The sequence below is a fragment of the Polypterus senegalus genome, chromosome 12, assembly GCF_016835505.1.
Source record: "Polypterus senegalus isolate Bchr_013 chromosome 12, ASM1683550v1, whole genome shotgun sequence".
In the NCBI taxonomy this organism is placed as follows: domain Eukaryota; kingdom Metazoa; phylum Chordata; class Cladistia; order Polypteriformes; family Polypteridae; genus Polypterus; species Polypterus senegalus.
Window position 1 is genome coordinate 143,978,907 of NC_053165.1, and position 15,510 is coordinate 143,994,416.

Sequence of the window (15,510 nt, forward strand, 5' to 3'; positions counted from 1 at the left end):
TGTTTAACCATTTTCTGGATTAGATTTTTAAATTAATCACAATATTGCATTTTATGACTTCTTTATTAATCCACGATGGCTGGATCATTCCCTGCTATGCAGTCTGGAGAGAAATCAATCCATGTATAAAATATTCATCACAAATATTCTTTTTTTACTCCATGACAATGTGTACAATTAACAGTCCACACGAATTCCCAATTAAATCGGGGTACAGCGTTTCATTATCTGCCTACTCTAATTCTTAGTTACGCTGCAGCAGGGATAAACACATCCAGCACGAGCTCTTCAGAAGCAACCATCTGCTGTAAGAATCGCTTGAACTATCAGCTGAAGATCATTTTTACAGTTGTCAAGTGTCATTTAGCTCAGCGCATTTCTTTAAAATATGAAAGTTGTATGAAGTATTTTTATGCCTTTGAAATGTTTACTATGTACTATAATTTAAATAAAAGGATTTAACTTATCTGGGGTTTTTTTTTTTTTTTTAAATCTCAAATTAAATATGTATATGTACGACACAGTCGATGCTTGTACTTCAACTCCAGCTGGAAGTTTACATCCCAGCCCACTCCTTTTTTGTGACAACAGTTTCTGCCTGTGTCTCTGGTTCATCATAGTGACTGGCCAATGAGAGGCCGGGGTCCCAATCAAGCCAAGCCAAATGCATCAAAGATCAGCTCCAGCTTTCTTGAATGATAAAATGGATGGATGTATGAGAATTCATCAATGTTTGTACATTTATATAAAAAAAAAAAAAAAAGGATGTGGTGGGCTATGTTAGATTCTTAATGACTGGCCAATAATTATATTTTCTGATGGGTGTGGGCACAATGCCATGCCCAGTTCTCTGTTGTATACGTGACAACTGTCTTTATCTAAGATGACTTCTAGGATTAGAATGCAATTGCTTGCATACACTTTTACAACTGAAGTGTACGTGGGATACGTGACTTTCTTATAGTAATGCGGTGACTCAGATTTGGGCACTGAAGCAATAACGTTAAGGCTGTTTTCCAGAGAAATAGCCACTACGTCACACTATTGTTGGGAAGGCGCCAACATATGCGGGTGTTTTTATGGTCTGTTTTTTACTTGTCTACAAAAAATTGCAGAGTTACAAAGTTAAGTAAAAGGAAGTAAGGGGAACAGCATGGAGCCATCACCTTGGTATCGTTTTAAGGTAACAGAGCTATCATCCTCTGCTTTACATTTCATGGTTCATCAGTTCTCAGAATTCAATAAGGGGTTTTTGCCTTGGCCTCTTTATTTCTCCTCTTGCTTATTATCATTAGCAAAACCAGTAAGCCACTCTACTGACCTGGAGTCTTACAGAAGTAGGCCTAGCATGGAGGGCCCACCATGGACTTACTGTAGGACACCCACATGAGCAGAGGAAGTTCTTTGCTAAGACTGTACAAATATGTAACCCATTATACCAACACAGCAACTTGCTCCAATCTTCACTATGGAAAAGTGCTATATAAATATAAACATGAGGCAACATTTTACTGTTTTGAATTTCATGATACAAAAATACTGCCAATAAGAGATTGTATGCCTTTCAGTCATGTGGTAATCTCATACAAAGTTTCATTAAAGAAGGGATTTAAAGATCTGATTGAAAAAACAGAATTGAGGTGTAACATGACAAGCTGAGCTCAGTTTGGTAAAAGTGTTCCTCACCACCCATATAATGTGAAGGTGAAAGTCATCCACACACAAGATGAGCATCACTGTATGTGAAAGGGGCTTGGACTGCAGGTTGTGTTTCATATACACAACTGCACACCTCAGTGAGTTTGAAACATGACAAGCACAGAAAAGAGCACCATTGTTTCCCAAACATCCACAGGCTTATTTTTAAATTATTTTAGAACTGTATTGTAATAGTCCTCATGGTAAACTCACATGCCACTGGCAGCTGAAAGCTGCCGTTTTTGCAGCTCTCATGAGCCATGGATGTGAGAATGAGAGCACAAGATAGCAAGATACGCCAGATATGGACTCGGATAAAATGGGCAAGAAGGAAGACAGCAGTGGATCTCGCAACACCAGTCGCCTACCATGGCAGAGAGAGAAAGAAGCCGACTTTCCAGTGCTTGCTTTTCTGGTCATATTAGACGTCTGTACCCAACAGGTTCAAGTACAAGTGTCATTGTCACAACAGAAAGCTCTTTGCTTCTCGTAGCATGTCAATATTGTCATTTTTCTTAAAAGGAAATCTAGAAAGTATAATGTAAGTTATTCTTATGACCCACAGATAATGGCTTAGTAAGGCATTCAAGCAGGAAATAAAAGAGCAGCCATTGCTGGAGCAACGTATGATGTTAACTCACAAAACAAAAAGATGACCTTAAATGTGGAAGGTTTTGCAGAAAGTTAACTTCATATTTTAGATTTATAGGCTTATTATTACTACATGTATGGGGAAATTCTGACATGCAGCAACATGAAGCACATCTTGCATTAATGCAGGGCAAATATTTTGTTAATATTTAAGATTATTTTAATGAGAAAAGGTTTACAAAACAGTATGTAAAACTAAGTCCACATTGATTTGAGATTTTTGTGCAGTGTTTTGATTTATGAATGTCTAATAATAGGTAACACTAAAAACATTGCTTTAAAAATTTCATATTGTAGTATGACACCTAAACCATATCATATAACCCAAGTCTCTTGTTCCATGCCTAGATATAAAACACAGATAAGACTTGTATTTTATTTGTTTCAAACCAAGCTAGTGCTGCATTGTGGTCCATTTAGCTGTAGAAGTGCATAACTGGAAGGTTAGGAAAAAGGAACTAACCGCAAGTCAAGCTTAAGCCATGCACCACAGAGCAATGGCAGGCTTGAAGGAGGCTGAGTAAAAAGGACACAACCTGATATGTTACCATGAGCACTCAAGCAATGCCCTGCAATTGCACCAGCGTGCAAAGCTTAAACTACCACGTTAAAGTATTACAAGGCCAGACTGCATGCCATCAGTCACTCTACACTACCCTTGGCACAAGATTGGCATAAGCAGCAGCTCTCACTTTGAATAAGTCTTTAAAATTTACCACTTGTGAAGCCAGGGAGCAAGAAAGGCAGGGGGTGAAACCAAGGTTCACTGACCAGCCAGAATTCACTGCGGCGTTGAAATGTGTGGCTTCTGGGGCTGATGAGTGCAGCTCTTGACTTCATTGTAGAAAAACACCACTAGTTGAAGAATAAATTAAAAGAAAGGACAAATAGTGGAATGTGCCAGAATGGTTAATGTCCCACTCATTGACAGCTGCGTGCCCTGCCCTGTTTATGCTCCTCAACATTAGGGGGCTTCATAAATGAATCCTAAAACTGTGCAAAAGTAATACAGTGATATTTTTATTAAAAATCCTATCATTCAATGGCAGATGCAGGTGAATTGTGTTGAGCTTCTCTGTACTTAAGGTGACTGTGTCAAGCCACCAAATCCGTCTCTTCCATTTAACTGCATCCAGAGAATCAAATCTGTAACAGGAAATGAGCAGACATTAATGCTCTTTGTGTCCAATGCACCTGCACACCTTATTTATCATTGTCCCACTGCATCAGTACACCAGGCTCATACCTGTGCCATTCATCAGGGCTCCTCATCAGTCACATTACAGCGAATTATCACTTTGACCCCCAGGCCTCGTCTTGTTGTTTCAAACGCCTCCAGTGCCTTCTCCAAGGGGAAGCGATGCGTCACCAAGGGCTTCACATTCACTTTCTTGGAAGCAAGCATGGAAATCGCCATGGGCCACCTGAAAAGCGCACAATGGGACACAGTCGCGTCATTAATAAACACTTTACATTGCCTCACAGCACACACAAGAATCTTTGTAAATGAATTCAACCCGATTTTATTTGAAGATGCACTGTTTTTTTAGTAATGGAGAGCAGCACATAAAAGCCCGGCAAAGCTCAGACATCCACCAACTAAGTCAGCATGCAAACAATGGTGATTGTATACTTTTAGCATGATATGCCAACAAGTTTGCAAGGGATTTTAAGAGGAACAATGGGCATGAAATGGGCAAAGCTTTAAAAAAAAATCCAACCATCGACACAACATGCAATCTGTGAGAATGGCAGCTTTAATGCACTTGTGTTCAACTTCACATATGCACATCTTAGCAATACACCGAGAACACCAATATACAAAAAGGAACTTAAAAGCAATTATAAGGTTTGACAGATGGTCAGAAGTAAGGGTGTGGCTCTCATTGAACCCAAGGACTTTCTAAAACCTTTGACCAGTAGTACATATACACAGTGTATGTATGTATCTTGGTTCTAGTATGACTCCAATTCTACAAGAACACACTCCCACACAGCATGTACCAAATGACAAATAAACCAATAATTCTCCATCTAACTTGTTTTCATTACTGGACACAGCATGTCATTTCTAGAGCACTGGTGATAAAAATACTTACCCAGAAGCCAGTGTCAAGACATCAGCTACTACTAAGGAACAGAAACCCCATAACATGTGGCTTTGAGTCCTACTAAGGCACCAGTTTAGGGAAATGCCAATGGGGACCAGCATGGCACAGGTTATCTACAAGTGGCATAAGGAAGTGCCAGGAGGGAGGCATTCAGAGGCAAAGTATTTATAATCACATAGAGTCCCAAGAAAGGAAAGCTATTTGCCAAATTAATAACTATGATCTCCACCTCAATATCAACAAAGGTGTATTTTTCCACTGGAAATGTTTACACTTATTGTTGTCAGTGGGCCATACCTCAAATTCATTAATAGGAATTTATATTGGTGTGATTTTGTTACATCTAACTGCAGTGCTTTTGAGAATGCTGTCACGTTATGAACTAAAGGCCACTACAGTATGCTCCAGTCAGGTGGCCATGATCTCAGATAAGATCATAATTGGCCACTTCATCTAGTGTGTACTGAGTCTGGATTAAGAAGGCACCCAACATTAGAATTTCACATTATTACATTTATTTATCACTTTAATTTTTGAAGGTAACATTCAAAAATAAATTTTGTAAGAAGGATGTGGGCTACAGAAGAAATCTTGTTAAGACTAAATTTGAGACAAGATAAATAAATGCTGAATTCCAGTTAGGGTCACCCATTACATGCAAATGCTGGTTAAAACTGAGGGTGTCAGTCAGATGACCCTCTGAGAGCCTGTGACAATAGCATCAAGTACAAGGTAAAACCTAACAATGTAGAAGGTGCAATGCTTTAAAGCATAACTGGCTTAAAGATACACTAACTGCTAAACATGAGGGGAGGTAAGGAGGGCTGAGTAGCCTGACACAACAGTGGAATTAGGGTAGAGTGCGCTGTACACATCCACTGTCAGTGGAGAACATGTGGCTCCTTGTCCTGCTTCTCTCTGGGGATTCAACATCCATAACTGTGAGTGAGCAGCACTGTATCTGGTTCCAAAGACACATGAAATGTGAACATTTGAAGCATCTAGTGTATAAGAGAATTCAAAGGATTAACAAAAGTACTTACGTGTTACAGTATCGAAAGATTCCACGTATATCAACCTCTCTCACAGCAGCATTTACAATGGGAACCTTTACCATTTCTGGGCCAAGCCCTACGAGGACAAGTACTCCACCAGAACGAGTTGCCTGGGACAAAAAGTATACCGAGATGAGTCAGTATATCACTGTGACAGTACATTCTGTCACCCATAAGGTATAAGGGATTTCATGTTAGGGCTGGTTTATACTTCACACTCAGAACGTGCATGTATCAAGGCTGACACACATTCCCAGTGGGTTTTATTTTTATTTTAATAAAATCAAATTACATTCTATACAAATAACTCAAGTTTTAGAAAAATAGGTTTGAAACAAATCAACCCCCACCCCCGAGAAAGAGAGCTAGGCCAGCATAGGACTTTGGCATGGGTTTTCCACAAAACTGCACTGACAAGACTAACCAGTCAAAGATGATGGTGCTACATCCTGTTCACTAATGTTTGCAGATTTATATTACTTTCTAAACTGATACAGAAAGGGTGTACTTATTTTTTCACACACTGCTTCTGCATGTTGGCTTATTTTGTACTGAATAAATATTTACACAGTAGCATCTTATGTATTTTTTATCATCTTAAATTTATCACATTTTATGATTTGGTAATGATTAGGTATGTTCTAATATATAAACACATAGAAATAAAGGTGGGTGTAATTAACTTTGTTTACATAATCATGTATCAAGAACCTTGAAAAAGAGAAAAGCCTGTTTTGAAATCTGTACTGTTTGCACAAGTAACCCCAAATATTTAAAAGTTCTAAACCTTTTCTGACCATTTAAAGACATTCAGAAAACACATAATAGCCATTGGAGGAACACCTGTATAGTAGAATATTCTCAGGAGGGGTCCACAGATGAAGCCTGGACTCCTAAACCTTTAAGCAGGGTGCAATGTAGGCTTATTTCCTTTTATAGGTCTTTCATTTAGGACTTACAATTTTCTCACTGGGTTCACTAATCCTGACTTACCCACTTGCGTCAAATGAGTGTACTGTCCACAAAACAATAAGAGCAGTAAAAATGAATAGATTGGTACATACATAAATGCTAGTCTGGATGCACGATTCTACGCCAGTACATTCAACAGAGATTTCTGGCATACATCCAAGCAAGCCCTTCACTCGGTCAGCCAAGACCTGAGGCATTTCCCCAGCAACTTGAATAATAAAATCGGCTCCCATTTCTTTAGCTTTCTGGAGTCTTTCAGCAGAGAGATCTGGAGAAAAACAGCAAAACTTGCACATTATATGTTTTAACTTGCTAGTTAAAGCCTATCCTTGGAGCTCCTATGTCACTAGGCTTAATTGCAAGCAATAGGATTGATGCAACAGAAAGTATTTTAGCAATTATAAAGTCAACTAATAAGTTTAAAGACTGCTAGATGTTATAAATTGAATGATGCAGTGACAAAGCTGTAGACACAGCATGTCATTATAGACTTTTTCAAGAAAAATGGAAATTACCAAAATAATTCAACAAAGAAGCACAATATTCAAGTGAGCTTTTTGTTCATATCAAACCCTGACTGAGCTCTGCACTCTTTAGCTGGTTGGAAGATATTAAAGATAAGCAAACCTTGGCAAGAAATAGAGGAGGACTATTAATCTTTTTTGGAGTGAAGGATTTTTCTTTGCTGGGCGGAGCCTTTACTTACAGAATTACACATTCACTACTGTGGGTACTAGGTCCAATAACAGAAATATTATTTGTGAATGCTAAAATTTTTGCTCCTCACTCAGCACCAAAAGTCGCTAATAGTGATAATTAAGGGTGTTTCGTTATTGACACTAGAAACATAATGTAACTTACTACCAAAGCATGCTAAATAAAAATAACTAAAATATGCTGAATTGCATGCAAGATCTGGGATACTCAGAGGAAAATTTAGGTGATGGGTACTGCAACCTTCAACAATGCAGACTGCCATATGTGATTGTTCAAGTCTGGGTGAGAAAAAAAATGTGGCATTTCAGATTGTTTTTTTAACTCTTACTATGACTTTATAATGTAAAAGGCATTATTACAAGGTGTAAAGTCTGGCCAGATGGACCATGATTACAGCCTATTTTAGGCCTTCCAGAATGGAATGTTAGCCTTAACCCTGGCAGGAATTTCACTGGAAATGGCAATGCTATTGTAATGAAAGCACCAGTGTCTAGGGAGGTTACATCTCTTATCATGACAACAGGAGCCATTCTGTCCTCAGAAGGAGTCCCTATTTTTAAATCAGAAGTGATCCCTGGAGGAGACTTAGAAGCTTGTTCTTATTTTAATGTAGTTGAAGTTAGAGTTGGAAGAACAGGTTAGAGTAGAATTTGTGGAGGAAGAGAGGCTAGCAGAGGTGAGTAACATTATTGTAGGTAGGTAGGTAGGGTAGGTAGGAAGGTTACAATCCCATTTAACCAGACACCTTGGGACTGGACCCATGGCTGGTTGCAGTTTTGGCCACTTAATCCCACACATACCTATTTTCATGTACAAAAATATTTCTAAGGTATGTACTGTAGCTCTTCAATGTTCCTGAAGAAACCATATCAACAAGGCTTCATCCACGATTTCGCACACAGGTTTTTTTTCTCATACAACGACTGGACAGTGTGGTGTAGCGGGTCCACAACTCAAGTCAAAAAGGCCACTTTTTAAATAAATAATCACCGCACTCGCGGCTTAGCGAGGGGTGTGGTATGTGTGGCCGATCGGTTCAGCGATCATGGAGCTGGAGTGACCGGTATTGAAGATGACTGGCTGTCAAAAGGCAGCGGCAGTCGTGGAGGCATTGGGCTGATTTAGCCCCAGCGTGAGTGCCCTGGCTGCTGGGGAAAGAACCCAAGTCTCGGTCCGCATGGAGCCTGATGTAGCCAGGGATCGGAGGGCTACCGGACCAGTGTAGAAGCTGCACCTGCAGGTAAGGAAAGAGTGAGAGTGAGTTAGGGTGGTCAAACCTGCTAAAAAAGTTGTTCCATCAGGTTTGCTTTCTCCCTGTCTCTCTCGGTGGAGGCACCCTCTTCGAGCTGCAACCAGTGATGATCTTCATCCCATCCCACACTTCCTTCATGCTGTTATTCTGCAACTTTTGCTCCAGCTTTCTCCTGTACTGCTCGTTCACTGCCCTGAACTGGACTCAGAGTTCCTTCTGCATGCGCTTGAGCTCATGCTGATCACTGCATTTAATAGCCCTTTTCTTCTGGTTCAAAAGGCCCTTGATGTCACTTGGCTTGGCATGGCTTGTTGTTAGCATAGCAGTGTACTATTCTTACTGGAACTACAATGTCCATACAGAAGTTGATGTTGTCAGTAGTGCAGTCAACAACCTCCTCAATGTTCTCACTATGTGACCCCTGCAGCATATCCCAGTCCATAGTTCCAAAGCAGTCTCTCAGAGCATGCTCTGCCTCAGGGGATCACTTCCTGAATGAGCGTGTGGTTGTAGGTAGTTCCCTCACTCTTGGCTTGTAGTAAGGCTGAAACAGAACCAGGTTACGATCTGCTTTCCTAAGCACAGGCAGCGGGGTGGCACTGTATGCTTCCTTAACGTTTGCATACAGTTGGTCGATAGTCCTATTTCCCCGAGTGTTACAATCCACATACTGGGAGAAGGCAGGTAATGTTTTGTCCAGCGTCACATGGTTAAAATCTCCAGAAGTTAGCACAAGTGCCTCGGGGTGCTGTGTTTGTAGTTTAGCAACAGCGGAGTGGATGATGTCATACAATATCTCCACATCTGCGCGAGGAGGGATGTAAACAATAACAACAATGACGTGTCCAAACTCTCGGAGAAAGTAGTAGGGACGCAGACTTATGGCCAACAGCTTGATGTCCCTGCAGCAAGTGGAGATTTTGACGTTAACATGTCTAGGGTTGCACCACCTTTGGTTCACATAGAGAGCGAGTCCTCCTCCTTTCCACTTCCAGCAGGTATTTCCATCTCTATCCGCTCTAACTGTGCTAAACCCGGGTAGCTCCACGTTAGCATCTGGGATGCTAGTTGTTAGCCACATTTCACAAAAACACAACAAACTCTCTCTCTCTCTCTGTAGGTCCTGACATTTTTTACTAGCTCAGCCAGTTTGTCGATCTTATATGGTAGTGAGTTCACATTTCCCAGGATCACAGAAGGCTTGTATCACCACTTCCTCACTAGCTGCTTAGCCTTCAGCTCAGCGCCACCTCTGCTGCCATGATACCACCTTCTTACCTCGTCAGGTAAATAGGGAACCACACCGGCACAGGCCTTTGTTCTCAGCGCTAGAAGTTGAATACCTGAATAGACGAGTCACGGCATGTAAAAATCCATGTCCAAGTAGTAAAAAGTGTCCAGGAAACAAGTCCACATAAAAGAAAGTGGAAGGAGTTATGAAGTGAAATAGCAGTGAAATAGAGAAAAACAGAGAAAAAAGGTAGAAAGATAAAGTCGTACACAGAGCTGCTGGAAAGGCTGCCACTCACAGCGGCACCTAACTACACACCGTATGTATGCTGGAAGAAGTATTTTGTGGCCTGACACAAGGTACATAAGGGCAATGAACAGACCGGGTATGTTACATAACCTGTTTAGAAGTCCCACTGAACATAGGTTATGCCATGTTCTGCTAAGTGCTCTTTCCAGGCTTTTTTTAAAATAAATTCTACCATTATTGATTCTTTTATTTGTTAACCCCCATTTTTCTCTAGAACTGAGCCAAAGGTGATGTGGCCTCTGGTCCCCTTTAATTACAGAAATGTTGATTGTATGGCCCTTGACAACATTACAGTATAAGGCCCTGTCTTTGTCTTTTGCAAAGTTATTTAGAAGTTGCACACTTCTCCTTACTATTGGCCCCTTTGCCTGTTCAGAAAGACTCTCCCCTGTGTTTAGGTTTTTCCTAGATTTTGTTAGCTTCCCATGCGGCATCCTATGTGTGAATGGGAAAAACCTGAGATTATTCAAATTTGATAAAAGGTTTGACATTATCTTATGCTTTAGAATTGCTTGTAGTTGGTCTAGTAGATTGAAGCTTTGCATTTATTTTTTTAGTTGTTGTGACCTTTCATTAATGTTATGGTAAAGGCATTTTTCTCTGTTTAAAGATTTCTGTATTTCTTTATTCTCCTTTAAATTGATTTTTAATTTGCTCCATGTTCATTTTCCTTTTTGTCTCTATCTTTCTTCTTATTTAATGTTTTAATTACCCCAGTATTATTTAATTGATTCTTATGATTGTGTTTAATTTAAATATTACTTAGTAAATATAATTATTAATTATTAGGACATTTTGTGTTAAGGGGAGAGACCTTTCCCTAAAGCCAAATCCTAACAGGTTATTTATTTTACTGTTTTTTGCTTATTACATAAGTCAGTCCCTTGTTAACCTTCCCATTTGTGATTTATTTTTGTATAATAAAGGCAATATTTTTGTATCTATTTGGGATCTATAGTTCTTTTACGGTGTGTGGATAACTCATGTGCAATACCTACAGGCCACAAAGGGCAATGTCTGTTCTCATGTAAGCAGTAGTTGATCCATTTAAACTTAAACTTAACCAGGGAAAAACACCAAACCGCCATAATCTAAAAGGCAACTGGGCTCAAACACCTTACAAGGATACAATCCTATACTACCTTAAAATAAACTTAACTAATGAAGTGCACAGGCTTAATGAAACCCAAAGCTGGTGGTCTACAAGGCTCTAGGTTAAAGCTCTAAAGGATACATGGAGACTGCTAACTAAACAAGTTGAGATCTGCTGAAGTGGGCCTGTCATTGACTGAATTATTGTAGAAACCCCAAAGTAACAAGCAGTACAAGGCAGGTTCTGGGTCTTCTATGGGACAACAAAGTATCTGCTGCACTGTGCCAACTCCACTTAAATCGTGTTTAAACAACTAAGAATTATTGAACATGCAATTCAGCGTTACTTTTCAAATATACAAGACAGGATTGTGAGCCCAATTAGCGACAGATTATCCAACCACTTTTCTGATTAAATCTTCTCACACAGAAGCCAGTCCAAGCAAATATGGGTACAAAGTAGCACAGTGCATTGCATCAAGTCTACTAAGAACTAAAAAAATCATGTACACAAAACTAAAATTTGTATCAAAACAAAAACTAAAGAAAAAAAGACATCTTCACCAGAAAATGGTCGCTTTTTTCAAAAATAAAATGAGATGTAACAGACTAACACTGTAACAATGTTTCTAAAGAAAAAGGAAGACAGAGACACTTCTCTGAAAGATTTCCATGTACTCTACTAAACACTATGACACTCCAGTAGACATGTTCCACTCATCATTTCAGTAACTGGAATAAAATAATTGAAAACCAGCTTGTGCTGAAACAAAAAGTCTCCCTACTCACCACATATAACAACCTGGGCAGCTCCCATTGCTTTTGCAATAAGCAAACACACGAGTCCAATTGGTCCTGAAAAAGTGAAGCAACCTTTTATTTACCAATATATCTGACATATTACACCTTCAAAATTACATTGATTTTTTTATTGAAAGTTTTATCTGTTTGATAACTATATACTGTTACTAATTTTTACAACTCAGCTCAACCAGGTACTCTTTAATCTAAATGCTGTTTTGGATTAAACATATTCATATTCAAACTTGAGCCAGCTGTAACTGGAGAAATAAAGAAGAATACATACAACAGAGTTACCAACCCTAAAGTGACATTTCATAACTGGAAGAAATCATTGCAGATTTTGCATTCTGGGTTTGATTTGTGTGCCTTATCAAAGTCCAGGTGGTGTCTACACTTTCTTCTTGCGTAAGTTTTATGTAGGGTACACTCTGAATTTTCTTCACATCCCAAAACACATGAAGACTAAGTTAAAAGGTGGTTTCAAACTGGCCCTTTGTGAATTTGAGTGTGGTTAAGTGTATGAGTGGGTCTACAATGGACTGGCTCCAACTTCCTCACAAACCTCAAATGGATTAAGCAGATTTGAAAATATTAAGAACACCTTCAGTACAAATAATTCAGAGACTATATGAGCTGGAAAAAAATTGTTATTGGACAGCCAATGTCAAAATGGATGACTAAAAGAAAGACAATATAATCAAGAACTGGTTTTGTGCTACTCTGAAGGATGTACAGTATGTCCTTTACTCTCAGAAGCTCTACTTCATAGGTCCACAAGGACCCGGTGACATTAAAAATAGTATAAAGACTGCTGCATTACAGTCTTTTAAGCTCTCACAAAACAGTTTATATACTGAAGCACCACACTTTGGTTCACCTGCAAAACACAGTTCTTTAAACATTTAACCCATTCGTCAAAATGTAATAACTGCATCAGTGAATAAGTAAAAGTCACCAAAAGTCACTGGATCACTGCGTAAAGCCAAGCCAGTCACATGTTTAGACATATTGTCAATATGAAAGTGTATAATAGATGAAGTGTGAGTAATTAAAGTATTATCAGTGATTGCTCACTTTACAGTAATATGTACAGTAAATTATTTCTCTGTCGCTGACTGAATGTTGTTGTGCATAAAACTAAAAAACAGATGTCTGTGTTGCTGACACCAACATTCTGTATAATCACTAGAAGATTTCATTGCTGTATACTATAAGAAAAGACAGCACTGGAAAAGGCTTTGGGATTATATACAATGTGCAGGAAAGAAAAAAACTGGGAAAAAACCCACAGACCACTGTATACTGTATTACTGAATATATCAATACGCCTATAATAAAATATGTACTGTTAGCAACCAAATGTACTATACTGTAAATTACATGAAGTAAAGATGCTGAAAAAAAAATGCTGTACTGTGGACTCTTCCCATTTGTCTGGCCATAGATTTTCTCCAATCTCACACCCGATATTCTCCCTTTCAATACATTGTAGAAAAAATATTTTGGCATGCCACAACCATCCTCTATAAGCATTTGTTGTGATATCCTCACAGGCAACATGCATGGAAACAAGCAAATAACACTTTCCATCTCCATGTAGAAAAGAATTATTGTATCAGATTCAGGAAAGGAAAGTATGGGGCGAGATACTTCATCTGCATCCTTTGTTAACATCAAACCATGGAAGCTGACATTATTCTATGTGATACATTATTATGACAAATAAATTAACATTTTTGCATGTCCTGATTCACTCAATGAATAGACATTAAGTGTATTTCACAGTAAGATTGTGTTAATTAGAAGTAATATAATCCAATCTGATTAACATGTCTTTCTCAACTGATAAATGTGCCAATTCAAAGAAAAATCAACTTAATCATTTGGATAACTGTACTAAAACAATTTGTAATTTTTGAAAAGCAATGAGAAATGTTATTCTTCTGTGATCAAGTGACCTAATGGTGTGGAGGTTTTCACATATAGTTTTGAAAACATTATTTGTCATTTAATAATTGGCCAAAGCAACTGAGAAAAACTGTAATAGTAAGGAAAGAAGCCCCACCTTTGTACTGGTGCCCATCTACAACCATCATGGACTTACCTGCTCCACAGATGAAAACTCTGCTACCAAGAGTCACCCCTGCCCTTCGACAAGCATGAATTCCAACAGAGAGGGGCTCAATCAAAGCTCCTTCTTCAAATGTCACACTATCGGGAAGCCTGTAAAAATTAAACAAATGGACTTGAGTGGAAACACTTCTTACATCTTCCAATTTATTTAGAAAGGAATGTCTATTATTAATGTCTCTGTATAGGTCAAAGCCATAATGATCACACATTTTTGCCTTTCAAATGTATTTTTATGTTGAATATACTCATGCTCCTCTAAAACAGGAACTATTCTTTTCAACACAGGTTATGCATGAAAAACATGCAAACTACATGGAAAAGAAAAACAAAATGTAAAAGCAGTAGAAAAAAAAAAGAAAAAGCCATACTAATTTTCATATTCAATTTAAGTAAAAAAAAAATAATAAGTTCATAATCATAAAAAATGGAAAGTAATTTCTCATGTGATTATGAAACCAGGGTAGGACATGTAAGATCCTACATTTCATGGACATGCTAACAGATAGTATAGATCAGGCCTATTCAAATGGCTGCCCATAGGCCACATGCGGCCTAGAAGCAACCTCAGAGTGGCCCATCCCTTGGTCTTACCAGGGCTCTAGACTGCAACTAAAATTGTCTCAAATGCAACCAAAATAGCCTTTGGCAATTATCAATTTTACTTAGTTTGCCAGCTGCAAATGAAATCATTGAAACTTTAAACTAATTATATTGTAACAGATGCAAAAGGACATTTTTTTTTTTATTGTTACGCGGATTTGCTGTTAACATATGTGTTGGTACTGGTTCCCCCTTGCATATCCCTCTGCTGCATACAACAACAACAACAACAACATTTATTTATATAGCACATTTTCATACAAACAGTAGCTCAAAGTGCTTTACATATTAAAGAATAGAAAAATGAAAGACACAATTATAAAACAAAATAAATCAACATTAATTAACATCGAATAAGAGTAAGGTTCAATGGCCAGGGGACAGAAAAAACAAAAAAACTCAAACTCCAGACGGCTGGAGAAAAAATAAAAAAATAATAATATTTATATTTATATCCTGCGCTGGCTGTGAGGGAGTTGCAGTGAAAATTATGTCAGACTTGCAGAGATGCACGGGAAAATATTTCTAAGCACACAACGCTACTGATGGGACGGGCGTGTATTTCAAATGGTGAATTTCAATGACAGGCTGTTTACACTTGTGTCACAACAATGAACGAAGGGCTAAGTATGATACAACCAGTCATGAAAACAAATGGTACGCATGCAAAACATTTGAAATTAATTTGCCCATCATATAGGTCCCCTAATATGAATATATCCGTGCCCTGTGGAATTCAATTGTCCCTTCTGATTAGGCATGGCACACTAAGGTGTGATTGTCACTGATCTTCTTGTGTTCATGCATCTTTGCGTACCGTTTCTCTTGCATACTCCATGCAAAATGCCATCCTGTCCTTCAGTAAACATGTACCAGCAGTCGACT

General features: G+C 38.6%; 1 protein-coding gene across 2 annotated transcripts in view; it reads right to left on the bottom strand.

Moving 5' to 3' along the window:
• Positions 1-3,348: 3,348 nt before the first annotated feature.
• Positions 3,349-15,510, bottom strand: part of sord (sorbitol dehydrogenase) — a 34,366-nt gene continuing 22,204 nt past the window's right edge. For both annotated transcript variants that reach the window (XM_039773710.1, XM_039773709.1), the window contains 6 exons: positions 13,997-14,115; positions 11,878-11,943; positions 6,580-6,755; positions 5,504-5,625; positions 3,596-3,773; positions 3,349-3,495 (listed from right to left, as the gene is read on the bottom strand). In XM_039773710.1, coding sequence (XP_039629644.1) covers positions 3,608-3,773; positions 5,504-5,625; positions 6,580-6,755; positions 11,878-11,943; positions 13,997-14,115 — 649 coding nt within the window. In that variant the 3' untranslated portion in view covers positions 3,349-3,495; positions 3,596-3,607. The remainder of the gene's footprint in view (positions 3,496-3,595; positions 3,774-5,503; positions 5,626-6,579; positions 6,756-11,877; positions 11,944-13,996; positions 14,116-15,510) is intronic.